The 27,616-nt window shown below is 42.5% G+C and overlaps 2 protein-coding genes across 2 annotated transcripts in view; one reads left to right on the plus strand and one right to left on the minus strand.

Annotated features, from left to right (window-relative positions):
* Positions 1 to 26,240, minus strand: part of NUP153 (nucleoporin 153) — a 48,155-nt gene extending 21,915 nt beyond the window's left edge. The window contains exons 1-8 of the mRNA XM_054164371.1: positions 25,641 to 26,240; positions 8,279 to 8,492; positions 5,829 to 6,077; positions 4,518 to 4,657; positions 4,264 to 4,392; positions 2,371 to 2,487; positions 2,196 to 2,240; positions 2,047 to 2,100 (exon numbers count right to left, since the gene is read on the minus strand). Of these exons, the coding sequence (XP_054020346.1) occupies positions 2,047 to 2,100; positions 2,196 to 2,240; positions 2,371 to 2,487; positions 4,264 to 4,392; positions 4,518 to 4,657; positions 5,829 to 6,077; positions 8,279 to 8,492; positions 25,641 to 25,745 (1,053 nt within the window). The 5' untranslated portion in view covers positions 25,746 to 26,240. The remainder of the gene's footprint in view (positions 1 to 2,046; positions 2,101 to 2,195; positions 2,241 to 2,370; positions 2,488 to 4,263; positions 4,393 to 4,517; positions 4,658 to 5,828; positions 6,078 to 8,278; positions 8,493 to 25,640) is intronic.
* The window catches only part of CAP2 (cyclase associated actin cytoskeleton regulatory protein 2), a 307,559-nt gene that overhangs the window by 119,927 nt on the left and 160,016 nt on the right, over positions 1 to 27,616 (plus strand). The gene's annotated exons all lie outside the window — the stretch shown is intronic.

Below are 27,616 nucleotides of genomic sequence, written 5' to 3' on the forward strand. Positions count from 1 at the left end.
TGGAGAAGCATTTGTTCTTGCTCAATTTCATGCAATTGTTGATTGCCCAATGCCACCAGTCAATCTAGATTCCTCTTCAAGGCCTCTTGTCCCTTTGAGAGAGCCAACAGCACCTCCCAGTTTGGTATCATCAGCAGACTTAGTAATACATAGAATAAACCATACATAGAATAAACCAGGTTGGAAGAGACCTTCAAGATCATCGCGTCCAACCCATCAACCAATCCAACACCACCCAAACAACTAACCCACGGCACCAAGCACCCCATCAAGTCTTCTCCTGAAAACCTCCAATGATGGCGACTCCACCACCTCCCCAGGCAGCCCATTCCAATGTGCAATCACTCTTTCTGTATAGAGCTTTTTCCTAACATCTAGCCTGAACCTCCCCTGGTGCAGCCTGAGACTGTGTCCTCTTGTCCTGGTACTGGCTGCCTGGGAGAAGAGACCAACATCCGTCTGTCTACAACCTCCCTTCAGGTAGCTGTAGAGAGTAATAAGGTCACCCCTGAGTCTCCTCTTCTCCAGGCTAAAGAATGGTACATTCAACTTGTGCATCCAGATCATTGATAATAAACACTAAACAGAACCAGCCCTAGAACTGAGGCTTCACCCACTAGGCTGAGTGACCTCACTGTAGAAGGATATCAAATTAGCTAGGAATGTAGAATGAAAAAACCTAAGTCACCTAGTTAGATGTTTAATACTCCAAAAGCTATTCTGTCTGGTGCAGATCCTCAAGACAAGAAAAATACCACCAAAAAATAGCTGCAGAAGTTTTGCCCAAGTGTTCAATTGTTCTGTCACCGTATGTCTGCTTTTGGAGGAAAACTCAGTCCTCTGCTTGGCACACACAGCCCTCTCCTCCCCTTCTCATCAAGGGCTGCCCTTACCCTGCCAAACTTCATGAATTCTAGTATTATGATCAGACAATCTCTCTACTTTTACCCAGTGACAGCTGTGTGGAACATTCACTTTCAGACTGACGTCAAGCTCTACGCTGCAAATAGAGTAGATCTTTCTTAATGCCTCATCACAGGTGTAGTTCCACAATTTGACAGAGAATCCACACCAGCTTTGTCTTCAATTGTCTTGTCTTCAATATTTATGGTAAAAAAATAAATAAATGAATGAATTGTACACTCTGCTTTTTGATATTCACGTAATTTAGCATTTGGTGAAAGATAGTAAAAGCAATGTAAGATGTTTGAGAAATCTGCAGTGACTGTAAAATTAATTACATTTCTAATGACAGGATTACCATAGAAACTTCTTGAGACATTCTGTCCAGTTTCTCATTAAAAAAAGCAGATTAAATGTTTGCACAGAAGAAAAATCACACTTGTGTTCCTTTGGCTGCCTGATCCTAAGGTAGCCATTTCTGGGTTTTACAATTAATAAACTTGATACCCAGAAGTAAAGTGATTAAAAATCATTGCTAGCTTTAACTTTTTTTTTTTAATAAAAACAAAGGAAATAATTTTCCACAGCACTGCCACAGTTCAGTGCAACATCCAAACAGGAAGTTAGAAGCATAACGTTACAGAAGCAACAACATCTAGTAATTTCCCTACTCCTTGCTTTGAGCAGTAACAAAACCAGAAAGCATTTCTTTTTTCTGCTCAAAATGAGTAGGGAAATCTGCACAAGTGATCTGTATGATCACTCACTCAGGATTTTTCTATTCCTAATAATTTTTGCAAGAGAAAGCTTTTCTAAAAGGAAATAGTAACATGGAACTCAACCCCAAGTTGCAGGACAAGATAAAATGACTTCATGTGTTCTAGAGACGTTGTTCTTGATTAACATATTAAGACATCACCACATACAGATAACTCTTGAGTAATCTTCACAGTCCTTCATCTGCTGTGGGTGGAGTAGACATTTTTAGCAATTTCCACGCAGCCAAGACAGCTGTAATCCCCAAAGTGCTAATATTAACTCAAATTCAGGAGTATTCTGTCACTGAGGTCTGTAACATTTCTTCCAATAGCTCTAGTGCATAGGAAGTTATCTATCTTAGCTTATGATGTGACTGTTTCTTACCTGTTTCTGTTTGGACTGGAAGCTAGTAGTATTCAGCACACTCCTGTCCACAGGCTGCGGGGAAAAAGTCCACACGTTAGTGGATGATTTCCTTCCTAAGAGAGTTTCATCCAACAAAAATGGGGGAGGGGGGATTGCAATAAACTTACAGAAGATAGTGGACTAGACGCAGAAGATGGAATCCTTTTAGCATCCTGTTGAAAAACAAACAGCGCAACAAATTAAACTGAACACTCCATGAGGAAGATCTTCATCCCACACTGGCACATTCACCGTGTTTTTCAAGTACATCAAATGAAAGGAATTAAAAGAGGAGCCATTTACCGCCAAAGGACTTGACATCTTCTCCAGCGACTGCAAGATGCGCCGCGCTGTGGAACTTGTCACACCATAGGACTGCACACTTGCTTGTTTAGCTTTCATTTGTCTTCTTACTGGTGGCTGAAAAATCAAGTGTGGCAAATGTTACAATGCCTGATTTTAAACTAAACATACATGTATTTTATGCCCTATGGCTACATATGATGGTACAACCAATACTTTGGTGATGACACAGTAAAAATGCACTCAACTAGGCATTCAAGCCATGAAGAAAACATACTCCACTGACTTAAAAGTTTAAGTGGGACCCCACTTCCATACGAGGTAAAGCACAAGGAGGAATATTTAAATGTAAAAGACCATAAAAGGGAAGATGTTAGGCATGTAGGGTCTCTGAAGCAGTAATCAGGAAAACAGAACTGAAGCACAGGCTTGTGCTGCAGAAAGTACTTTCAGTAATAAACCAGCTCTCACTTTCAGAATGGTGCAAGCATCTTAAAACCACCCCAAACCCAACCTACATAACCATCATCAGGAATTTCTAGTTTTACTTCTCCTGCTTCCTCCCTTCCCCCAAGATGACAGTTGACTGCAGATCTTTTAACGCTGTTTAAAAAGATAAAGAGCTGATGTGAGTTGTAACTGATGAAAACATCTTACACTGAAAAAGTAAACTGTTGCATTTGCACCACATGACAGAATATAACAACAAAAAAAAAGTCTCCAACACTTCTCTCAGCCTAACTTTAAAATCATGTTAAACCCCCCAGGTAACCACATCACGCTTACCACAAAGACAGGAAATAGATCATACAGCATGTAAAAAGCACAAGCAATACTCACTGTAACCCAGAGCACACAGCAACAAGCAAGTTTTTCTCTCCTTTAAAAGCCTAGCAGAGCTTGGTTCCTCTTTTCAGCATAATCAGTACTTATTTTGTAAAAAATAAAACCAGATGACTAAAGAGGCCTTCAAGCTTGAATTTTTTAGTGTTCTGAAGTTCAATTTAACAGCAAGTCAGAACAAACCACAAGCTTTCAAGATTTCCCCTAAGTCAGGTCCCCTTGTCCTGTGGTAGAAACAGACTAAGCCAGAATAACTCTGACAAACTCTTGTTTCCATTTCCTTAAAGTTCATTTTGACTTTTGATTTTATTATTTTTTGAGGTTATTTTGATTTAAACACATTCCAAATGAACCAGATTTTAGTGACTTCCTTTTAGCTTCAACTTTAGCTATTTGTAGCTTCCTAAAGATCACACTAACTCCAGATCTCTTTAATATAGACAAGTCAGTCTTACACAATGAAAAAGTCCCCTAACACTCTTTTCTCCAGCACTCTTAACATTCAGAGTACTTCAAACAGATCAATTTCACACATGGTATGAAAAACAAGTAGTCAGCACTTTCAGTTTGCTGGTTAGTTTGAGAACACAATGAACTCTTAAAAGCAAGTTAGCTCTTTTCAAGAGCTATCTGGATGCTATTAAAATAGACAGCATTTCATTGTTTATCTTGAGAGTGTGTTTAGAAATGCTTGCCTCCCTTTAACAGAAGAGCAAAGGATCAGCAAAATTGCCTTTTAGATACTACTAAAGGGCGCAGTTTTATGCAGTTTAACAGTCAGAGGCAGACAATGGCAAAAAATGGAATCAGAGGAAGAGAGAAGATCTCAGCTAGAAATGACTAGCTAGATGCTGCTGCCATTCTTGTGTGTTATGTTGAGTATTTCTATGCAAAAGGTTAAAAAATAATTTAAACATAAATTGTACTTTTCTACTCCTGCAGGCCAAGAGGGCAAATTAGGAGTTGTTGCCACATTTTCAGCTCTCTGATTCCAGCTCTTCTGTATGTCAGCTTCTATATTTCAACGACATTTTCCCTCACACCACATACCTGGTAAGGAGCAATTCGGGCCTTTGTCTCTCTTGCTGCTGCAGCTGCACCACCGTAAGTGGTCTTTCCAGGGTAAAATGGAGAATCCCCAAGCTGGCTTGTCTTAAAGACAGAAATGTTTCCAAGTGACTACAGAAATAATACAGTAAGTGGTTAGTAAAACTGGTTAATACAATGGCTACACATTCAAATTGATTACAATCATAGTGGGCTGAAATTACCGCCCCCAACAATTAATGCTGTGCAGTACTTACAGAAGAGGGAGATCCAAAAGCAGATAAATTGAATGCAGGTTTTTTAGAGCTAGTTGCAGAATGCTGTGAGAGGGAATGAGATCTTTCACCCTCTGTGGACCAGAGCAGTGGGGCTGAAGTATTTTTTGAAACAGTGATATCTGCCAAAAAGACACATGGAACGTTGTAAATGTCTAATGTGCACAGAGAACTTTAACACCAAAGATCACTCTAACTGCAGAGCTCTTTAGCATAAGTCTTTTTCAGCACTCTAAACTTCAGAGTTCTCCAAAGAGATCAATTTCACATATGCTCTGAACTTGAAATCTCTTCAGAGAGCTGCAAATGTTACCTTTCAGTAATATTTCAAAAGCAGACATAACAAGCTAACAGTACATTTCAATGCAGAGCAATTTTATTTTCTTCTTTTATGGTAAAATAAAAGGGAACTACATAAGCACTGGTACATCTATACTGATACAAAGTTGTTTCCATTGGTGAAGGGTTGGGGGTCAGAATTGCACAGGTTTTAAACCAAAAAAACTCCCCAAAGGTTGAACTGACAGAGTTAACAACCTATTTGCCATGTATGTTTTGCACAGACTCACCAGAAAGCTCTAGTAAACTAAAGGTACCTTACTAAACTCTGGCAACATCTGCTCTGAATTGTAAAAATGCATTCTCCAGAGAACTTTTTGAGCATGCCTCAATCCCCTAGAAAAAGAGATGGCTTGCCTTTGCTCAGTGAGATCGCTTCCATCTATATCAATACATAGTTTGTTGGCTTTTTTTAACATGGTACACATTCCTTAATGAATTCAGCAAAATACATGGCAGTATTGACAACAGATGCCTTCTACTCATAAAGGTCAATAAAGCACCCCAAAAATTTGCACAGACAGAAGAGCTCCTTTATTGACTCCTGGTGAAAACACTGGAAAACATCTTGTGTATCTATTTGCCTCCTGTATTTATTCACATTTAACCATCTGTCAGATATTCTGACACTTCCTTCTAGGCAATCAACCTAGCTGTCAGGATATAGCGAGTCATCTTCAGTTCCTACTATCCCAGCTCAAGATTTACAGCTAACCTAGCTAAAAGTGTATATATCAGCATCCACTCTTTGTAGCAGCAGGGTCTCATAAACGTATTCCAAATCAAGGTTATATTAGCAAGGTGACAAGATTATATACTTCTAAAATCAAATTGAATTCTAACATCCAAAGCTGACATTCACCTACTTTATATTTACTAAAGGTGATGTGGAATATTAAAGAATGCAAAGTACTTCAAGCTACCTAAATATCTATTGGAGAACCTGGAAGTTACCTTTATCAGATGCTCTAGAGGAGAAGCCACTGGTTGTTGAGATGTTATCATCATCGTGTTGAGAGGTAGAATCTTTTATTTCTTTTACCAGAGACAGTCCAGGACTGCCAATACCAAGTGAAGATGACGTAGAGGGCTGACAATGTGGTACTGTGGAATCCAACATGGTACAGTTCAAATGGCTCCGATGAAGAGAGGGCCTTGTTAACACATCTGAGTAGTTCAGTGCAGATCTACTTGTGGATGGTTCTAAACAAGAAGAGAGACACAATTAGCTTTCCCATAGACAAGCTCATAGAATCCAAAACCTGTTTTCTATCAGCAGTCATGCTATTGCCAAGTTCTAAGCACAAAAATAGAGAAGCCGAATTTAACTTCTTCCTCACCCAGATAAGGTTTCATCTCATTACAACAGCAATGCTGCTTGCTACACCAAGTATTAACGTTGCGCTGATGAGCTTTTACAACACCTAATTCTGACTCTGTGCTCAAGTGCTCCGAAGCTGGGTCTTCCCCTACATCAAACTCCTCCTTCTGCAGAGCAAGCTTGTAATAAGCTTTCCAGAATTTGAGATTACACGGCAAGGGACAGACAACTCTGCAGTTCGCACAACCACGTAACCAAGAGGACGTTCATCGGAACATGGAAAATGACCATGTGCCCTGGCAGATCTTTTGGGGGGGTGGGGGGATGTATTTAAGTGTCGTCATCTCCCTTCACAAATTCTACCAGAGCAGCTCATGCTACAGGCAAAACATTATCTACTATCCTGTTGAAATTTTGGTAGAAAGGACAAGTAAGCACTGTAGCCTCAGCTGCAAGATGGGCATTACTTCCTCATGAGCCACAGGGTCTGTAAACACTGCAAGTGTCCTGCGAGACATGGACTCACAGCTCCAACTTGCCACATGAATAGAAGAGCTATTAATGGATACCCTACTTGATATCCCTGTAAATCTACAGTCTCTCTGGGGAGTTCTGGGTATGAACAGGATTTTGAGTCATTATCCTCTTGATATTTCTACTGAAGATTAAACTAGCAAGTTCAATCTTCAGAACCACCATGGTACTAGTAATTATTTCTCCAGTGTACTGGTAGATTTTTAGGACTTTCTTGTTTGAGATAAAGGAAGTGTTACCAGGCTGAAGCCTGCCAAGCAAAAGCTCTTGCACATTGGTAACTCAGAGCTGAAGAAACAGGCTTTCTAAAATTATAATAGTAGTAATAATTTTTTTCAATCTTATAATTAACTACAGCAAAAAATATTGGTCTACTATACCCACAGCCTGCAATACAAGCTACTAAAGGTTCTAGGATATCCATCTGCTCCTGATTTCTTGGAGCTAGAAAGTTTGCTGTGCAGCTGTTCTTACTGAAAGGTCCTTTCATACAATTCTTCAGGAAAGCCAACACATGTTCCTCAGTCATGAAGACCTTCTCTATTCCTTTACCCAAACTTACTCTCAAGCTACAGCTACACAGAAAGCAATAAAGCTCCTTATTTACAATCAGATTACATTGGTGGTATTTCCTCATTTTTCATTCTGCCAGCAACAGAAGCAACTGATTTCCCACACAGATGGCTAGGTATATGTGCTCAGACAAAACTTCTCTCCTTATCAAGTTACACAAAAGTGCTAAAAGAAATAAATAAGAGCATACATAAATTTACAGAGGAACACAGAAACAGTGAGAGGCAGAGATACAATACACAGATTAATCTTTTATATGGTAAAGGGGTTGCAAACTTCTTTGCCAAGAGGCCAAATAGGATTTGAAAGACCCCATGCTAGCCATATACACCTTAGTATTACCAACTATTTCAAAAGTAATCATGTCATAATCCAAGTTCCTCAGCTCTAACTAACAAGGAACTTCACTAAATTGACTGAAAAACCTCAAAGGAAAAAAAAAAAAAACCAACACAAAAAATTGGGACACAAGATGGAATTTTCCTCTGGCATCTGGTCTTTTGTTTAGAGGACAACAAAATAAATTAATGTTTTTATTACCTTATGCAAATAGATTTGACTTCCAGACCATTACACAAAACCAAACCAAAACAAAACAAGAGTAACCTAGCACACTTGCAAATTAACATTATCAATATTTTACACCTGCCTAACTGACTACCTGAAGTTAACTGATGACCTCCAAGAGCTACAAGACAATTTCCAGTATGTTTCACTGTTATGTTGGCAGTTTAAAGCTAAGGCAGATTCATTAATAGCTGCTGAGGGTTTTATGGTTTGGCTTTTTGGGGGTCTTTTCATTTTATTTTGGGGGGGGGGGAGGGGGGTTGGGTGCAGTTTTTTGTTTGTGTGGTGGGTTGCTTTTTTTTAATTCTGTCAAAATCCTCCCTCCAGCTTCCCTCAGAAATTTAGATTCAAAACTAGAAATCTGTGAATAAATACAGATGGCCAGAATACTAAATGATTTTTCACATACCTTCTAAATTAATTCTTGCTGATTCAGGCGTGACTCTCCCATCAATCACTATGGTATCTTCATTTGCATAATCATGGTGATAGTTTACTGGATTCTCTTCCTGGTTTGTAGATTCATTTGTATCTACACACTTATCTTCACTTCTATTGAAATACTTCTGCAGCCATCCTGGTACAATGTTTTTCACTGATTCTGTCACTCTGCTAATGATTCCCTGCTTGAAAGAAAAGAATCCACTTGTTAATGACATAAACACAGCCAACACCATATATTAGGATGCAACCTTGCACAAAACTTGAAGATAGATATAGAACAGGTCATATTCGGGACAATAATAAGATAGAAGGGGTTGATTCTTGACATAGGATCTCTCTAATTCTGGGGGACACATGCCAAAAATTCACCTAACATTGATTTACTACCAACCTATCAGTTACTGCACTTCCCAGTGATCTTGACAATGTTCAAAACTCTGAAAATTCAGACAAAGTTCACCAGAGGCTTGTCAAGTCTGAGGCCATCAGGAAGTTCTGTATCTAAATAACGACTGTTGTAGGTACTTCTCTTGAGGACTCCTCTTAACACCTTCACTTGAAAAAACCATCAAAACCAGAAGCTCAGCAATTACCCTAACAGCTGTTAAAATCAGTGAATGTAAACATCTCTAATTTTTCCAGTAATGAACTGCAGTAACAAAAAACCCCACCCACTGTCATGCTCTGAATAGTCAGGGTATCCTGCAAGAAATCCTGGAAGAAACATCTATAGTTGCATCAATGATGCCCCACTACAGAGCTATTAATTAGATCCATTTGGATCACATTTAATTTCATACTATGTTTAAGTTTTGGATCTCCAATATTCTGTAATTACTGAATATATAAAAGCCATTTACATTTTGACATTTACCCATTACTTGCAATGCTTGCATTCTATGTTTAAGAAATGCTTGTTTACCATTTTGATTTGGGTAATCACTTGTTCCCCATTACCCCCTTGAAATTTCAACACACCTTCCTGTCAAATCACAACTCTGTTTGAAGCATGGAGCTCACTCCCTCTTACACCGACTGCAGCCACAGAACCAGCTGCTAAACTCTGCAAGCAAATGTGAAAGCTAACCCTGCCATTTCAGTGCTTGAGAAGCTGAAAAGTAGCAAGAGTTAAAGAGAATTTTGTTGACCTCCATGGTCAGTTGCTAATACAAGTACCAAAGGCTCTGGGGTAAGGCACTCTGGGTTTTTTCCAGGTTTAGGTAAGACAATTTTCTAGTCAAATTTATCATTCAGGTGCAGAAAATTGAGAATGTTTTTAGAACATGCAATAGCTGGAGTCTAGTAAACAATTCTGAAACAAGAACTCTGCTGTATTCAACCTCTTCAGAAGTTTATCACACCAAAAAAAAGAAGCCCATATCACCTATTTAGGTCTTTCACATGTGATAATGCAAACACCAACGTACAGGAGCTATAAACAACTTAGACAATCTTGAATTTCAAGTTAAGGGGCAAGGGGGGAAGGGAGGGAAAGATGAGGAAGGGAAGGTAGAAAACAAAAAGCTTTTTCTTAATTTACAATTTGGTATTTTTCAAAACTATCTGTAATTTAACCTTGTACTTGCACATAGACAGAGTAACTATCCAGGGACAGTTTAAACACACAAGTATGCCATACTCAGGATGTTGCTGCTGTTCTGCATGAAGACTAAGCCTCAGCTTTCCAACAAAAACTAACGTTGTGTAATACCAGAGCTCACAAAGAGTTGAGCACATGGTACCAGCAGTCCCTACTCTATCACCAGCCCCTCATTTCTACCTTTGCCAGCAACACAACATCTTCCTCTTTTGGGGCAAATATTTTGCCACCTTGGAATAAGACCGTAACAGGAACTCACAGGACATAAAATTTGCTGAAACAAGCAGATGATCAGGCCAAACAGTATCCAAATCAATGCTCTTACCAAAAAGCCAAGCTCTACTGCATTCAGTATTGCTAGAGAGTTTCTCCATCAGAGAAAAGACATTATTTGCCATAAAAAAGGCCTTTATGATTCTTGTGCTGAAGAATCCTGCCAGGACCTAAAGCTACCTGAGACTCAAGACGGAAGAAGTTGTAGGCATCCAAAAGAGTAAACACCCAATCATTAGTAATCCAAATGAGTAACTGGAGAATCTAGCTTAGACTAATAATTAACCAAGGTGACATTTTACCATCCATATCTAAAAGCACATTGGTTTGAGTCTTTCTTGCATATGGCAGCCTTGCCTGCACTCTCTGTATCATCAGCACTTTAGCACTAAGCTGGGTTAACATATGGTAACTTCCCAAACCAATTCAGGAGCTGGAACTTGCCCAGCACAGCTGTACTGTAGCAAGTACTACTGGCATGTGCTGCCTGGCATAGGCACAGTGGAAGACAAGAAGCAAAGTTTTATGTTGCAGAATTCTGCTTGCTTAGTGACAAAGAAAGGAAAAGCAACATATAGGGAAACGCATCTCCATTTGCAGTCCATGAGATGAAAATACTGATTAAACATGTGAAAAAAATACTGTCCCAGTTTGAGGCCAGGCAGATCCTCTCTTGCCTCCCACTGGAGCAGAAAAATGAGACTCACACACATGAATTGCAAAAGTGATGGAAAATTTAAATGGAAAAGCAGTAAAGTGTTTTACAGAAGCTACAGGCATAGTGACAAACCCAAATCATACAGAGTCCCTTACAGCATACCCAGAAGCCTCCCAGCATTTCCCTTTCTCCCTACCTGAGGGTACATCCAAAACCCCCAGGGCTCTTTCTTTCCCCTCTCCCTCCACCACAAGACTAGTCTCAGGCTGGCCAGGTCTGAGACTGCCCCCTCCCCCTCCCTTTTCTCATCCCAGCATTAGGCCTAGCCAGGCCTAAAAGGCCTTGAAATACTCCCTCACCATTACCCAGATAGGGAAGCATCTCTCATGGGAGTAGGGAGAGAAGAAAGAGGAAGTGAGAGACTTTGCTCATAAATGTATAGGGAGTAGGACATTATGGGTATGAAATATGCTATTTCCCGTGTCCACCCACTGGGCTGGACACTCGGGACACCATAGATGTATCTTGTGTGCCAGCAGCAGGAGGCACTTAGCCTAAACTGCCACTGGCATTATGAACAAATCCTTAATAAAAAAATCAAGAAAAATAACATTTCTTTATGGCATCTCCTACCTGCTCATCACTGCTGTAAGACAATAAAGCACCATGGCCAAAGTCCTGTCTAAGTCAGGCAGTTAAGGCTCCACTGACCAACTACACTTTTAAACATGCATGCCCTGTACTCTTGCCAGGACATTTCATCGGTGTCACACCTTATGTTGTTTAAAGCTAGCATTTTAATCCTACCCAACTTTTAGGTTTTTTTATTCTTCAACTTCAGCATGTGTTTGAACACTTCCCATCTCACTGTCAGCAGGGAACACTCTCATTTTACCGCTTCTGTACTACAAGCTCTGTACTTTATCCATCCCAGGTTCCCTTGTGCCACCATCTTCCTACACAGGCATAATTAATGCGTCTAGAAGCCTGACAAGGATATCACACATATCGCAGAATCACCAAGGTTGGAAGAGACCTCCAAGATCATCAAGTCCAACCTGTTACCACAGACCTCACGGCTAAACCATGGCACCAAGTGCCACATCCAATCCCCTCTTGAACTCCTCCAGGGATGGTGACTCCACCACCTCCCTGGGCAGCCCATTCCAATGGCGAATGACTCTCCCTGTGAAGAACTTTCTCCTCACCTTGAGCCTAAAGTTCCCCCTGCGCAGCTTGAGACTGTGTCCTCTTGTGCTGGTGCTGGTTGCCTGGGAGAAGAGACCAACCCCCTCCTGGCTACAACCACCTTTCAGGTAGTTGTAGACAGCAATGAGGTCTCCCCTGAGCCTCCTCTTCTCCAGGCTAAACAATCCCAGCTCCCTCAGCCTCTCCTCGTAGGGCTTGTGCTCAAGGCCTCTCCCCAGCCTTGGTGCCCTTCTCTGGACATATTCAAATGTCTCAATGTCCTTCTTTAACTGAGGGGCCCAGAACTGGACACATCTCACTGATGCAAACAGATCTTCAGAGGTGAAATACAAAAGAGCAAAAGACAACTCTAACACACTTATTCCTTCAGCAAAATCTGAGTGGACTGCTCAGCTCCCATTCTCCCTGTGCCGCAATTATGTACCAGTCCCTTCCTGAACACCTTCATTTACTACAGCTACACCAAACATGCTACTGCACAAGTTTTCTGCTTCCCAATGCCAGTCTGGGACTGGAGGGAGGGGTGCTGGCATGAAGCATTGATATTTGCAGCTCCTCCTTTCTACAGGCCACAGAGGAATCAAACTTAATATCATGAAAGGGCAGAATATGCCATAGAGCAGTCTCAACTATGGATAGCAGCTATAGTAAGTGAAGGTGTTTTAGTCCTTAATTGACTGATTTCAGCAGTTTGAGAGCTGCTGTCAGTATCAACAGTGATCTGCACATCTTAAATGCACTCCTACTCTAGTCTCATCCTAAAACATCAGCAGGAAAGCAGGAAAAAAAACAATCAACAAAACATTCACTGAAAAGATCCTGTTATCTTCAGAATAGACATTTACCTCAGTTATTCAAATTCTCTGTATTATCCTAAGTATCTGCAGCCCTTTACAAACACCACAGCAACAGTAACTACAGTTGCAGTTACTCGAGGCATAGTGCTGTGAGATGCAACTCATAAGCAAAAGGCTATGGTGCACAGTTCGATTTCCAAACCTAAAAGCTGGATATTTCATGGCCAAAAATCTGTATGGAATAGGACAGTTATCCCAGCTTGTAAGGGTCTTTCACATAGCATAGGAGGTAGAAGTGCTAGCAGAAGTACTGAGCAATGATACGTTACTGGAAAACATCCATTTTTGTAATTAAGTTTATTTCAGTCTGAGAAGTCTAAGTAAATTTTACTACAGAACACAGGACATACTTTTAAAAAATCATATATAGATTATATAAAGGTCATACTCTAACACAAATTTGTCAGATAATATGCAAAATACACAACCAGAGCCAGTTTCTGCTTCCCTCTGAAAAGCATCAAGCTTTTTACCTCCAGGCCTCTGAGAGATTTCTTTGCTTCCCATTTCAAAGTTCAAGTTATTAAACCACATGAATTAATAAGTCCTCAAAAAGAAAGCCTGCACATAATGAGGAAGTTCACTGAGACAGAGCAGGTCAATCTAACCACTTCCAACAAAAATGAATTTTCATGCTCTCTCCATCCCCCATGGTTACCTCATGCCAATTCTGGCTCATAGCAGGCTATGCTCCTTACTAGCTGAATTCAGTATCTGGCAAAAAGCACATTTCTCTGCTGGACTAATGAGTTCAACTGGCTCAGTGCACCAGGAGAGAGAGCAAGATCATGCAGCCAGGACAAGTGGAAGAAGAAACAAAATTTCTCCCTTCTTCTAACCATCCTGTGTCCGTACTGCCATTAGAGAACTGTCCCTTTCTCCAACTTACAGTCCAGCCACGTGACAAACTACATCAGGGCTCTATCAACTAGACCCAGCCAAAAATTCATCTACAGACTGTGACAGTGAGGACTACCCCTCAGGGGCATCAGGTCACTGGTCCTGCTCACTGCATGCCTGCACAGTGCTGATGAAAAAGGAGGAATAGAAATGGAAATAGGATACGATTGTCTCTTGCAGCAGCAGACTTACACTGGCTTAGACTAACTCTGCTTTTGCTATTTAGGGAGTGGTTTCAATCTGGATGTAGGACAGGCAGTTTGATATTTCATGTAGGAAAAAAGGACAATAAAACTTATGACTTAATACAAACAATATGTTACAGGAATGGCACTGACTATGTAACATTTGAAAAACAAGTTCTGGTTAAGGCGTGTGGACTACTCCAGACTTATTTCTAAAAATCATCAAGAAGGGATTATTATACCAGATGCCAGTCTATTTCCTTCTTACTACTTGAAGTGAGACTTATTTTCCTTAGTCTAGTTAGCTTTGGAAGACACATCCCAAAGAAATTCAGGCGCCGTTTTTCACTTTGGCACTGCCTGCACATCTGTATCCATCACTATCACTTCCACAGAAGTGCAAAACGCCTGCATATGCTCTGGAAGATAAATCAGTGTCTAACCCACTAAGTTAAATTCTTGTGAGGCTGAATGGTTTTACTCCATGTTTTGTCCATGCCTTTAGTTGACACAGTGACAATATTACAAAAGAGAGCAGGAAGTGCAAGGCACCTTCTCTTCCTTCCTTGCAGGAAGCACTGCATTATGCTTGATGGGTGCTATAAATTACTAAGCATACACCCAGTGTTACATTTTAAGACAGAAATCTATCAGCATCAAAACCAAAGAATGAAAGCTTGAGGAGACTACTTCTACTTACACCTTTACAAGCAGTTTGAAAGGAGTTCTTCCTTAATCTAAGAATGGGCTACTCTACGTACACTTAACATTTTTTAGTGAGAGACTGATGCATTTATGCAGTGTGCCTGCAGCTAAATTTCATACCCAGTATGGAGAATTGCATTACCTGAAACACTGCTCAGACTATTTTTCTTGCCTATTAGGGAATCACATAGTCTAATCTGATTATTTTTACTTAAAAAGTACAACTGTAGTTAAACCGCATGGCATCAGGATAACAAATTGACAAACCTGTACGGACAGTAGGTTTAAAGTTTTCAAAATTAGAATGATCAAGAAATACTTTCCATAATACCAGACAGTCTTTACAAAGCCATTAGGACAAGTTACCAGATTTTGCCAAGTATGATGAAAGTATGATGACAAACATTTCATATTTAAGATCTAAAGACACACTTTCAGGCATAAAATTGTCTCCTTTTTATAGCTATTCTCTGTACAGTAAAATTAATTTCATTACAATGTTTTGACATCACCAAATGTAACTGATCACAGAAATGAAAACTCTTCCCCTTTTCTGCATTTACAGCAAATAAACTTATGCATATAAAGGCTTTTAATGTATCATAGAATCATTTAGGCTGGAAAAGACCTTTAAGGTCATTGAGTCCAACCATTAACCTAACACTACCAAGGCCAATGGTAAAACAAGTCCCTTAGCACCGTATCTGCATGTCTTTCAAATACCTCCCACAGCACTGATTTGACCACTTCCCCCTGCTATAAATGGGCTACCTCTTCTAATATACTAGACTCCCAGCAAAGAATTAAACATTTTCAGGGCCATTTTACCCAACAGCACTCACAGAGACAGTACCACAGGCCAATCTATGGCACACAGTAGTGAGGACACATTATGTATGCAAAGCACATGCAAGGGCAGGCCAAACTCTGCAGCAGCTCCTGAAACAATAGGTAAATGCCATTCAAGAGTGTCCCACAGCTTGCTGATGTTCACCCCATTGTCCAGCATGTTCTAGTGCAAACAAGGTTTTATGGCAACTTGAAGGATATTTCACAGAATTAAGTACTAACTGCTCCAGAAGTTCATTTCTACAACACTCTGAAGTGGCACTCCAAAGTAAATCACAATCTTCAAACAAAAAGACTGGAATTACATTTTTTTAACTACATGCAGTGATAGCAAAGCACTTTCACTCTCCTGCTGAAGTATTTTTTCTACCCATGCTAGTCTACAAACTGAGCTGACCATGCAACATGCTAGTGGGTTTGCAAAACGTAGTATGTCAATCTGTTGCACATTCAGAACGTCATCGTACTCACAATCTTGCACACCTATGCTCAAATGAAGCAAACAATCAGCTTTAGCTACCACCTGTGATAATCTGATATTTTAAGCAAAATTCAGAGCCTTCCTACTTTTTCAGTATCACACACAGACATTGTCTAGCATATAAATATTAAACTGATCGATTCATCCAAGCCGGCAGACCCCACAATTACTTTAAACAGAACACATTTAAGCCTGCTGCATGCACTCCCTGACAGATTTAATAATAAAAGAATTGGTGCCAAGGAGAAATTAAAACAATGACCCTTAGGCACAGCTACTTTAGCTGCACCAGTGGTGGCTACTCTTATATTTTTGACATTTTAAGGAAATATTCTCAAACTGTAAAGCCATGGCATGCTCACCTCTGCTGCAGGGCTGTAATCTTCAAGCGTTAAAGGCTACAACATATTTCTGGCTGTACTTTTTCATCTCAACTCAACTGACAGAACCAAGATCATTTCACAAGCATATAACCAGTATCTCCCAACACTGCTCTCTTACCAAAAAATTGCCATTGCACATTATTTTTTAGCAATTGAAGGTAACAAGAGGACACAGTCTCAGGCTGCGTCAGGGGAGGTTTAGGCTGGAGGTTAGGAGGAAGTTTTACACAGAGAGAGAGATTGCCCACTGGAATGGGCTGCCTGAGGAGGTGGTGGGGTCGCCGTCGCTGGGGGTGTTCAGGGCGAGGCTTGACAGGATGCTTGGTTGCATGGTTTAGTTGATTGGGTAGTGTTGGATGATAGGTTGGACACGATGATCTCGAAGGTCTCTTCCAACTTGATTAATTCTATTCTATTCTAACAGCATGTATAAAAGTGTATATATCTAATAATGAATACTAAGGGCTGACATTATAACAGGTGAAGTTATAGCTAAATTTAACATATATCTAGTTGCACCAGAGTAATTCCCTAATTCAGCTACATTTAAACAAGTTCAAGCCTTGTTTATAGCTGCTTAGCTCAAATGACAAACTACAAATGCACCTGTATTACAAGCTTGCACACACAGGTATGGTTTTTCCTTGGCAATTTACTGTTTTGCTAAAGCAAATATTTCAGGGCCTCACTAGACCTGTAATCCAGTCTCAAAGTCACATCAGATGCACAGTAAGTCTTTACTTGGCTTACTTCAACCCTGGAGGTCACCAGACCTTAAGCTCTAATAGAGGAAGGAGTTGTGAAATTCAACTGCTTCAAAAAGTAATTTGATTCAAAATACAATCAAAACTAAAAGCAAATTCAGCAGCAATCCAGTAAACTCTGACAGAGCTCCTTCCAAGAGCAGAGCTACGGAGACAATAATAGCCAGCCTCAGCAAGGATAAAGTTCTAGTGGCACAGGTATTTGCCACGCCAATGTGCTAAAACTCTAGCTGTAGGACTTTGATAGATGTTGATGTCTATGTGCTAGCATATACATTTTCTCCCAACAAAGGTGAATGTAGAGATGAGCTAATGCTTACATTAAAAAACATGGTGGTCACAACCAAGCCAAAATACACACAAAGGCAATAATTAAACACAACATGTAATTAGGAGTTATAGTAACTCAAAGGAAACTCCCCCGTCGGAAATATTAACACTACTGCTCTAATATGAAAGCCTTAGTGCTGCCCCACATCCTAAACAAGGGGAAGAAAAAAAAAATCTAACATTGTCAAATAAAGGAGAATGTACTAGTAAAGTCTGCAATAAAACAAAAAACATCATATTTGCTTCTCTTCGTTAAAAGAAGATCTTTTAAGTCTGTAATTTTGTCCACCACAATGACAAATACTGTATCAGCAAGTTGCAAAACTACTTATGCTTCAGGCAAAGTCAAAACAAGCTGGTTTGTACTTGCCTTCACAGTTTTAAAGAGGTTCAGGGAGCACTTAAAAGGTCCATTCCACCAACAAGATTAGGGGTATCTCCCACCAAAGGTGCTGACAAATAGCTGTGAATAACACCACCTTCAAGTGGCTCATCTGCTTCTCTTAAAAGGTGCATTTAAATTGTACCTTCAGTTAGACAGTTTTAAGAGGCAGATGAAACCTGCAGGGTTTAGATGTTAGGACACAGCAAGTAAAGACTTTTAAGCAGCATTATAAATTAAAAAACAAAAACCACCACGGAGTGTAGTGGCAAGAAAGACACCCAGCACAAGAGACCTGTACATGGAAAAATAAGAAGTATGTCCAAAATTAGGGCATTGCTCATGAAACTGAAAAGGAAGTAATTTAATACCCTAATAAGTAAAAGTTTTTACCTAATGGTTAGAATCCTTAATTAGAAAAATATTGAGGCCTATCACAGAATGCTCACAGAATCACTGAATAGGGGTGGCTGGAAAGGACCTCTTGAAATAATCTGGTCCAAGACTCCCAGCTAAAGCAGGTCACCCAGAGCAGTCTGTCCAGAATCATGTCCACGTGAGTTTTGAATCTCTCCAGAAGAGACTTCACAACCTCTCTGGACAGCCTGCTCCAGGGCTCCAGCTCCCTCACAAGGAAGAATTTTTTTCCAGTTCAGATAGAACCTCCTGAGTTATAATTTTTGTATGTTGCCACTTGCCCTGTCACTGGGCACTACTGAAAAGAGTCTGACCCCATCCTTTTGACCCCATCCTCTATATATTGATAGGCATTGACAAGATCCCCTCTGTCTTCTCCAGGATAAACAGTCACAGGTTTCTCAGCCTTGCCTCTTAAGAGAGGTGATGTAGTTCCCTCATAATCTTTCTAACTCTCCACTGGACTCTCTCCAAAAGTTCCCTGACTTTCTTGAACTGAGGAGCCCAGAAGCAGACACAATACTCCAGACACGCCTTCACTACGGCTGAGTAGAGAGCAGGGGGAGAACCTCCCTTGACCTGCTAGTCACACTCATCTTCATGCACCCCAGAACACCCTTTACCTTCTTGGCCACAAGTGCACATTGCTGGCTCATGGCCAACTTGTTATCCACCAGGACTCCCAGGTCCTTCTACACAGAACTTGTTTCCAGTATGTCAACCACTAACCCATACTGGTGCAGGGAGGTATTCCTCCTCAGGGCCAGAACTCTACACTTGCCTTTATTGAACTTCCATTACATTCCACTCCACCCAACTCTCCAGCCTGTCAAGGTCTCCCTGAATGGCAACACAGCCTGATGAAGTGTCAAGTATTCCTCATGTTTTGTACCATCAACAAACTTGCTGAGGGTCACCTCTGTTGCTTCATCCAGGTCATTGTTCAATATATTAAACAAGGCTAAACCCATTAGTGACCCCCAGGGAACACTGCTAGCTATAGGCCTCTGACTAGACGCTGCACCACTAGATCACAATCCCCTGAGGTCTGTCATTCAGCCAGCTGAACTTACACTACATAGGAGAGAAAGCACAGACAAGTCTTCATTGCAAGTCTTCGTAGCACAAACCAAGAAACGCATACCGAGGAATATCTCCTCTTCCTTCTTTCATGTTGTATCACTACTATTCAACACACTGTAGATGTACAATAGCTACACACTATGTGCTGGATAGACTATCTAAAACACTAAAAATAGAAAAACACCACAAAAGAACAGGTTTTGCTATTCAACAGCAGAAAATTTTAACCTGTCACCACAGACCTCATGACTAAACCATGGCACCAGGTGCCACGTCCAGTCCCCTCTTGAACACCTCTTTCTGGGCAGTTCTTCCAACATGTTGGCTATGCTCATAGTTAAAAGATTTTTCCTAATATGAAAGTGTAATTTCCACTTTTGTTGCGAGTCCATTGTCTCTTTTTCTATTCCTATGAACCCTCCTAGAAGAGCCTTGCTCTATCTTCTCCATGTTCTCATTAGGCATTTCTCTTCCTAAGCAGCCAGCTGCCTTAGGTGTCTAAACACTTTGGTGTTCCTTGAGTAAACTCATTCAAAAGATGTCAGGGAATGCTGAACAGGGTAGGGAAATCATCTCCCTCAACATCCTTCCAGCATTCTTACTAATACCGTCCAGTATGTAGTTGGCTTTCTTCACCTCAAGGGCATGCTGCTGACTCAGGTTCAACTTGCCTTCCACCATGTAGGTGGGGTTGTTTTGTCTCAGATGAAGGACTTAGCATTTGCCTTTATCAAACTTAATGAGATTCCTGGCAACCCATTTCTGTCCAGATCCCTCAATGGCATCCCTCCCTTCAGTGCATAATGTGGCTGATGTTTCCCCAGTTTTGTTTCCATTTGGGAATCTGTTGAGGATGAACACCATTCCTTCATTACACACTTATGAAGACATGTAACAGTGTCAGCCCCAATATCAACCCCTGAGACGCTCTAAGACGAATCAGCTGCCACTGGAACTTGGTACCTCTGAGCACAACCCTTTGAGGCAAATGGTCCCACTAATTTTCCAACCACTTTACAGTCCACCTGACAAGTCCGTATTTCATCAAATAGACTACAGGGATCACATGGGAGACCATGCTGAGGGCCTTGCTAAAGTCAGGATAAAGAACATCTACTGTGTGCCCCATGTCCACTGAGCCACCCCACTGCGTTACAGATTTGTTACGCGATGCTAGCCTGCGTCTACACCCATCTGAAACAGCTCTGCTCAAACTGCTTTAGGCACACGAAAGACATTTTGAACTCTGTCCTCTCACAGTCCTTAGAATCAGCAGCAGCTCAGTTCCTCCATGGCAGAGGAGCAAGAACCGGTTCTAATTACTGACTGAAGGAATAAATAACTCGGAGGAAGTGATGTGCTGCCAGCAACCAAAACTAATTTGCAGTGTCCCAGCTAACACAGTCAATTACTTAATCTCCTTTCTTCTCTAAAGATACTGCTCACCAATATTGTTTTTCTTCAGTACTTCACAGACTCCAAGGCTGTCATGACAACACTTTGAAAGATAAACCCCAAAATATTAATAAAATGTTACAGCAATCATCGTCTACAATTTGTTACAACACTGACAGTGCTGCTAGCCAAAATAAGAGAAAACTGACAGCACCTCAGTTCTAAAAGTTCTTCCCAACTGGGATATATTTTTGTTTACAGTAACAGCAGAAAGTCAAGCATCACAACATTTTGGTAACCCTGCTAGGACAGAGACAAAACCTCTGGTGTTAACTACTAGCCTATTTTTTTAAAACAAATCCTTACATACATATTAAACATTTCTTCAAACCCATTGAGTGTAGCTACTACTAAATGAAAACAAGCAGAGGGACATATACAAATAAATACTTGTGTGGTCCCTATGGGTATTTACAAGGATTTTCTTAATGATTATTTCCCTGCTTCTGGTTTATGAAACATTACCTGGTTTCTATTACTCAGTATGATACTGTGGAAACCTTTTAGCGTAAGTTTAAAAACTTCCTCTCAAAATGAACCTTACAAACCATCAGGTTTCTTCTGCTGTTGCTGTCCCCCAAGAAAATCTCATGCACACATCAAACACCACTTTTTAAATCATCAGCAGGCGACAAAGTAACGATTTAGCAATCGCTGCATGTAGTTTAAGTTCCCAATCCTGTAGCCACTCCATCTGAGAAGAACCTTACATGATGTCACAAGTGACCTTCTGAAATTCTCCAATGCAGAGGGGCCTTCACGACCAGAGACAGCAAATGTGCCTTTCAGTGGCCTCCTGGTCGCCCTAGGTAATGTCCTAACTACATCAGCACAAGACTAACTACAAACATGCAGATATGTTTGCTGATTTCATCAAGGAAAATATCTTTGGACAACTGTTCTCTTATGTATCAGTGTAGCACATCTATGTTATAAATATGCACTGGCACATACACAAGTAAGGGAAAACAAAAACATATTGCTCCCCAGCAGAGGTTTCAACCTACGAGTATCATAGAATGGTTTCAAGGGACCTTAAAGATCATGTAGTTCCAAACCCCTGCCATGGGCAGGGGCACCCAACCTGGTTTTGAGCACTTCCAGGTTTGGAGTCTCCACAACTTCTATTATCTCTGGTATCAAACAGCTCTAAACTGAATCTTAACAAACACAAAGGTTTATGAGAAGGTTATAAAGATTTTGCGGATAATTGTTTTTTTCTCATGCTTAAATCTCCTCATGCGAGTTTAAAAGTCTGGGAGATTTGAAGTTCTTTGACACTTCTATTTAAATGGTTAATTACCAAACATAAAATAACCAAAAAGGGTATTTCAGTCTGTTCTCCCATAAGTCACCTCTAGAAATTCTTGAAATCTGTATGTTACCTGGATGAGAATGTCACTATTCCAGGCTAAACCAGCACATGCATGAAAGCACACAACATAAAACTAACTGTAGGAGCATACAGATAGAGTAGAGTAGAGTAGAGTAGAGTAGAGTAGAGTAGAGTAGAGTAGAACCAGGTTGGAAGAGACCTTCCAGATCATCACGTCCAACCTATTATCCAACACAGCAGCTGTTTAATACAGCAACAATATAAACACTCCTCCCATTAACCCTCATCATTCCAGTCATCACTTGTCTACCTAACCAACTAGGACAAACCAGCATTTAGAAGCACTGGGGCCACATCTGGAAGATGAAACCCAGATGTTGGACACAGCAGCTCCCTCACTTCCATGTACTCAGCTCTCAAAGCTGTAATTTTAAAATTTTAATCCAAGTGCCTGAACTCCTTACTAGGTACAGAAGGAGGCTGGATATTTCAGCATGAGATGGCTGAATAAATAGGTAGCACGCTAAGTAAGGTGTAATCTAAAGTCAATGCATTCCACATGGAGTCATTAACATTTAGCAATTAGGAAAGCCCAGTCAATAAGAAGGGCCTCAATTCTACTTACAGAATGCTCAACAGAGACACACAAAAAAGTTCTTTTCATTCTGAGATGTCATTATGACCACACAACCCTTCACAGTGGGTGAGTCTACACCCGCTTTACTTCGCAGTGGTGCTACTTCGCGTTCGGTGGTTTAATAATACAGCTACTGACACAGTACTTTTTGTGGTGGGTAGGATGGTAGCTCAGAAAGGAAAACACAGTTTAGCTCCTGCACTAATGGGGGAATTTGTAAACGTTATCTCCCATCTTGCAGGAAAATACACACACTGCAAGTCAGTCTTCTCTTCCAGACTGTCCGTTCATCTTTCCTATTTGAAGCTGGTTTAAGAAAAGGCTCTAGATTTTAAAAGAACAGACACACAAACATGAAGGAGCATGGCTCTGAAGTTTAATGAACAAGCACTTGGGGAAAAATCAAGGATCAGAGCCTCCATGTTTCCAGTTGTGGAGGACAACATCTTCTTAAACATCCTCTTTCTGGCTCAGTGAATCATACATTCTTCTTCTGGATAGTAACACAGCTTCAGCCAGGAGAACTGAAGGCAACATACAGCTTGGCAGAAAGTGGAAGATGTAGGTTGATCCCTCCAGGCAAAAAAAACCCACAACAATTTGAAGCAGGGTCTATCACATTCTGAGCAAATGCTTTAGCTAATAGTTGTTAAGAAACATCAGCACCTCCTCTTCCAACTGTCTTCTAAAGCTGTCACTGTACTTTATGACTCTGCAGCACATTTTGGTCGTGATGGGAGAATTCGCACCTGATTGAACTCCTTGGGAGACTATGTCAAAATAACAACATCCAGAAAGCAAACATGAGCCAGGCATCAGTCAAATCATCTCTTGTACAGGTAGAAAAAAAAGTAGATAACCTAAGAACTTTAAAGCTGTTAGGTATACTACATACAGTGCTTAGGCACTTTCAGAGCTTGATGGCAAGAGACTGAGGCTTTTCAAGACTGCAGTTTTGACCACCAGGTCCTAGAATAGCTCTATTAAAGTATTTCTACAAACCTCCTCATTGATAATACTTAATGTGAGCAAGAGGTCACAATCAAAAAGTGTAACTTCATACCATGACTACGTTGACCACTTTCGTGTCTTCCTAAACTCATTACTGAGAGACAATTAACACAGCAACACCAAATACTTCTGCAGAGCAGGTATTATAATGGAAAACTTGCCATTTAATTCCAATTTAAGTTAGCTATCTGCTCAGAGCTCACCTTGTTATGCAAGTTAGCGAGCAGCACAGGGTTAAAACCTATGCATTATAGCAAACGCACATCAGACATCTGTCAGTTTGCCTCTTCATTTTACCTATTGCATGTTTTTTCCCCAATATATTATTGTTGATTTGACCTATGTTCTCAATTTGCAGCACCCATTCTCTGGGTATCCCACAGATATCCCCAAGCACGTGTTCACTTTGGCACATTGTTTAAATAAACCTACTAGAAAATGCAGAGATAACAGACAGCAGAGGAGTCACAGAACCATCTACACTAATGACTTTAAATTCACACACAAGGTTTATCAGTTATCTACACAGTATCAACACTTGCAAGATAAAGCAATATCAACATTATGCTCTCATTCATGTAAGAGCTTCCAACACTTGCTCTGCTAAGTGCAGGGATCCTTCGTCTATTCTATGTATCACCACGCTAGCTTTACAAGGACAGCACTGCTGGTCTATGTAAAAAACTAAGTATACTCGTGTGGTTGCTCCCTCGACTGTACTTGCAATACCCAATACCTTAGTTTATGTTAACAACTTAATAATGTAAAGGTTTTGGCTGAGCAGTCAACTTTAGGTTCATATATACACATGGCAGGCATTTTCAGAGCACTGTCTCTGGGCATCTTGAAATCTCTTGGCAAACAGCTATTGGGAAGGATCTCTACTTCTCCCCTCATCAAGCCACTATAAATGGCAGGGATTTTTTGTGTTGCAATTGACAAACTGTTTTTTGTTATCCATCTACTCTGTCCTACAACACAAAGGAGAACAAATGCCTTATGAGTTGCATTTCACGAACACTGTATCAGCATATTTAGTTACAGGCAAGAGACTGAAGAAACTACCAGATGCAGACCTCAGGGTTCTGCACGCAGCATCCTACAGAAGAACAATCGACGATGCCCGATTACACAGCATCCTTACATACTCATCTGCAGTGTGAAACTTGTCAAGAAAGGCAAACATTAGAAGCGATGCACTTAAATCTGAAGTGCAACTGCACGAAGTACCGATTTAACTAGAGAGGCTCACTCTGAGATGGATGTCCGCAGAGAGCATGCACAGCTTATTCTTTCTAGTGCTCGCCCCTAAGGAAGTGGTCAGCCTGAAGACAAAACGACTACCCTGCGGATAAGTGCCAGCCTACCCCAGCTGCGGTGCCGCGGGTGCACAGCGGGGAATGGAGCACCTACTCCTTTCCAGCTGCCTCCTCCCGCCTTTGCTCCCCGGCAATCTCCATCGGCCGGGTGGGAAACAAAAGGGAGGCGAGAATCACACTGCGGGCCGGGGCTGCCGGCGGGGCGGGAGCAGGAGCAGGAGCGAGGCGGGAGCGGGACGAGCGCCCGGAAATCCCACAATCCCCGCGGCCCCGGCGGGAAACCCTTCCCGGTCCCCGCCCCCCCTCACCGGGCCGCCCCACCGGGAAACTCCGGCCCAAAGCCTCGCACGTGGGGTAGGGGGGGGCGGGGAGGGGGAGAGAGAGAAAGGGGAAAGGACCGCCTCTGAAGGGGCGCCGGGGGAGAGACGACATAAGGCAAGGGGGCCTCTCTCCTGCCCGGGGTGACCCACAGCCTCCCTCCGTCTCGCCTCACCTGCGTGTTTCTCGTATAAGGAGGCTTCGCAGCACCCAGGTGGTACCGCCGGGTCCGGATCTTGCCGCCGCCTCCGACCCCGCCGCCGCCGCCTCCCGAGGCCATAATGGGATCCGGCCCCTCTGCCGTCTCCTTCGCCCCCCACCGCTGCTCCGGCCCCGCCGCGCGCGCGCGCCGGGCCCGGCCCCCGCCGCCGGCCGCCTCGTGTGGCCGCGTTCCCCCGCTGCGGCCCGGCCGCTCTCTTCTCTCTGCGCTGTCACCGTCTCCGCGGGGATGTACCCGGCCTGCTCCGGCCCCGGCCTCTTCGTACCGCTCGCTCACTCTCTCCAGCCGCGCGGCCTGGCGCGGGGGTTCCGCGGCCTGCCCCTCCCCGCCGCGCCGACCCCACGCGCGCGCGCTCACGCGTGCTCGTTTGCGCGCGCGCAGGCGCCGGCACGCGCGATGCCTCTCACGTTCCTTGTGCGCTCCCGCGCGCGCACCCTTCTGCTCGCGCTGCTCTGGCGTCGGCCGGCCTCGCGTCGCTCGCTCGCCTGCGCGCCCTCCCGCTCGCTCGCGGCCCAGCCGCTGCACCCCCTCCCCCCTCCGGCCCAACCAACCACACAGGGCCCGCCCGTGCGTCACTGAGCCGCGCTGCTGCGTCACACACAGCGCGACCGACCGGCAAGCCCCGCGCGTCTGGGCACCGCCCGCTGGAGGAAAGCGGGAGGGGCTGCGGCCGCGTTTCGTCCGACCGCTGACAGGGCGCGAGAGGCTACCAGCACCGGCGAAGGGAAGTGGGCAAAAAAGCCGCCCTCAGACCGCGAAAGAGCGCGGCTGAGGCCGGGCTGGGAAAGGGGATTTGTGACGGAATCACGCCAGAGTTCCCGAGGTGGCGACGGCAGCGGCTCTCTGGCCTCCCTCTCTTCCCGCGGCGCTTCACCGGTCCTGGCGACGTTACCGGCCCGGGGACACAACTTTGCTACCTTGTGCCGAGCATAACGAGTGCCTCCCGCAGGGGATGGGAGTGGTTCCCGTATGCCTGCCGAGCAGCCGGCGAAGGGCAGCGTTGGGAACGCAGGGGGAAAGGTTGAAAATCGGTACCAAGGAAGAGGACAGTGTTCCCTGGCTGGGTGCTTGTAAGCGGTAGGAACGTCAATATGCAGGCTTGTCACCCAAAATCCTGGCAGATTGGAAGCAGGTACGGGAAAAAAGCTTTTACACAGCTTTTTTCACGAAACGAAGAAAAGGGACCTTCTGCTGGAGATTTTAAAAATCTGGATATATTTTTTTCTATTCTATCGGAAGTAGAGAAAAAGCTATGGTTCTGCATCGAATGTAGAGCATCGTGTTGCCCTAGGAATGGTGGAGCAGAGCAGAAAATCACAACCATCTTCCTTATGTCTAAATCAGTAAAACTGTTCAGCTAAAAAAAAATTAGAATGGGCTAAAATTTACTGATGTAGAATGAGTGAGGGTACTTAACAGTGATGTAGTGCACACCACTCCCATCTAAAATAAAAGCCTTTGTCACAGCATGCACCAGAAGGAAGCCTTTCAAACTCGGAGGCTTGGGGGAACTCAACCAGCAAGGGCAATTTTGAAGGCCTGAAGCAGCATGAACTTCCAGCAACAGCAGAGCAGAAACCGCCTTCAGGAGGTGTCACTAGAGAGGAGTTTCATACTGCTTGTTGCTTCACAGTACAACCCCAGCTCTCCTACTCTAGTTCCTCCTTACTTAGTTCTGCTTTCATGGTTCCCTTAAGGAGATAACCATTTCTGAGCTCACAGCAGAGTGAAATTAATTTCCAGGTATTTCTCTTCACGATACATAGAATACATAACTCCACAGTCTGTTTTTCCCCCTTTTGTACTACCATAATTACAGGTTTAGGTGCCTTGGGATGAGAGTGACAGATTATCCCTTCAGGATGTGGAACACACATTTCAAAGTCACCCGCAAGAACCAACTTCTGTCACCTGCTGCTGTGTTCCTGAAG

Source organism: Dryobates pubescens, chromosome 9 (genome assembly GCF_014839835.1).
Source record: "Dryobates pubescens isolate bDryPub1 chromosome 9, bDryPub1.pri, whole genome shotgun sequence".
NCBI lineage: Eukaryota > Metazoa > Chordata > Aves > Piciformes > Picidae > Dryobates > Dryobates pubescens.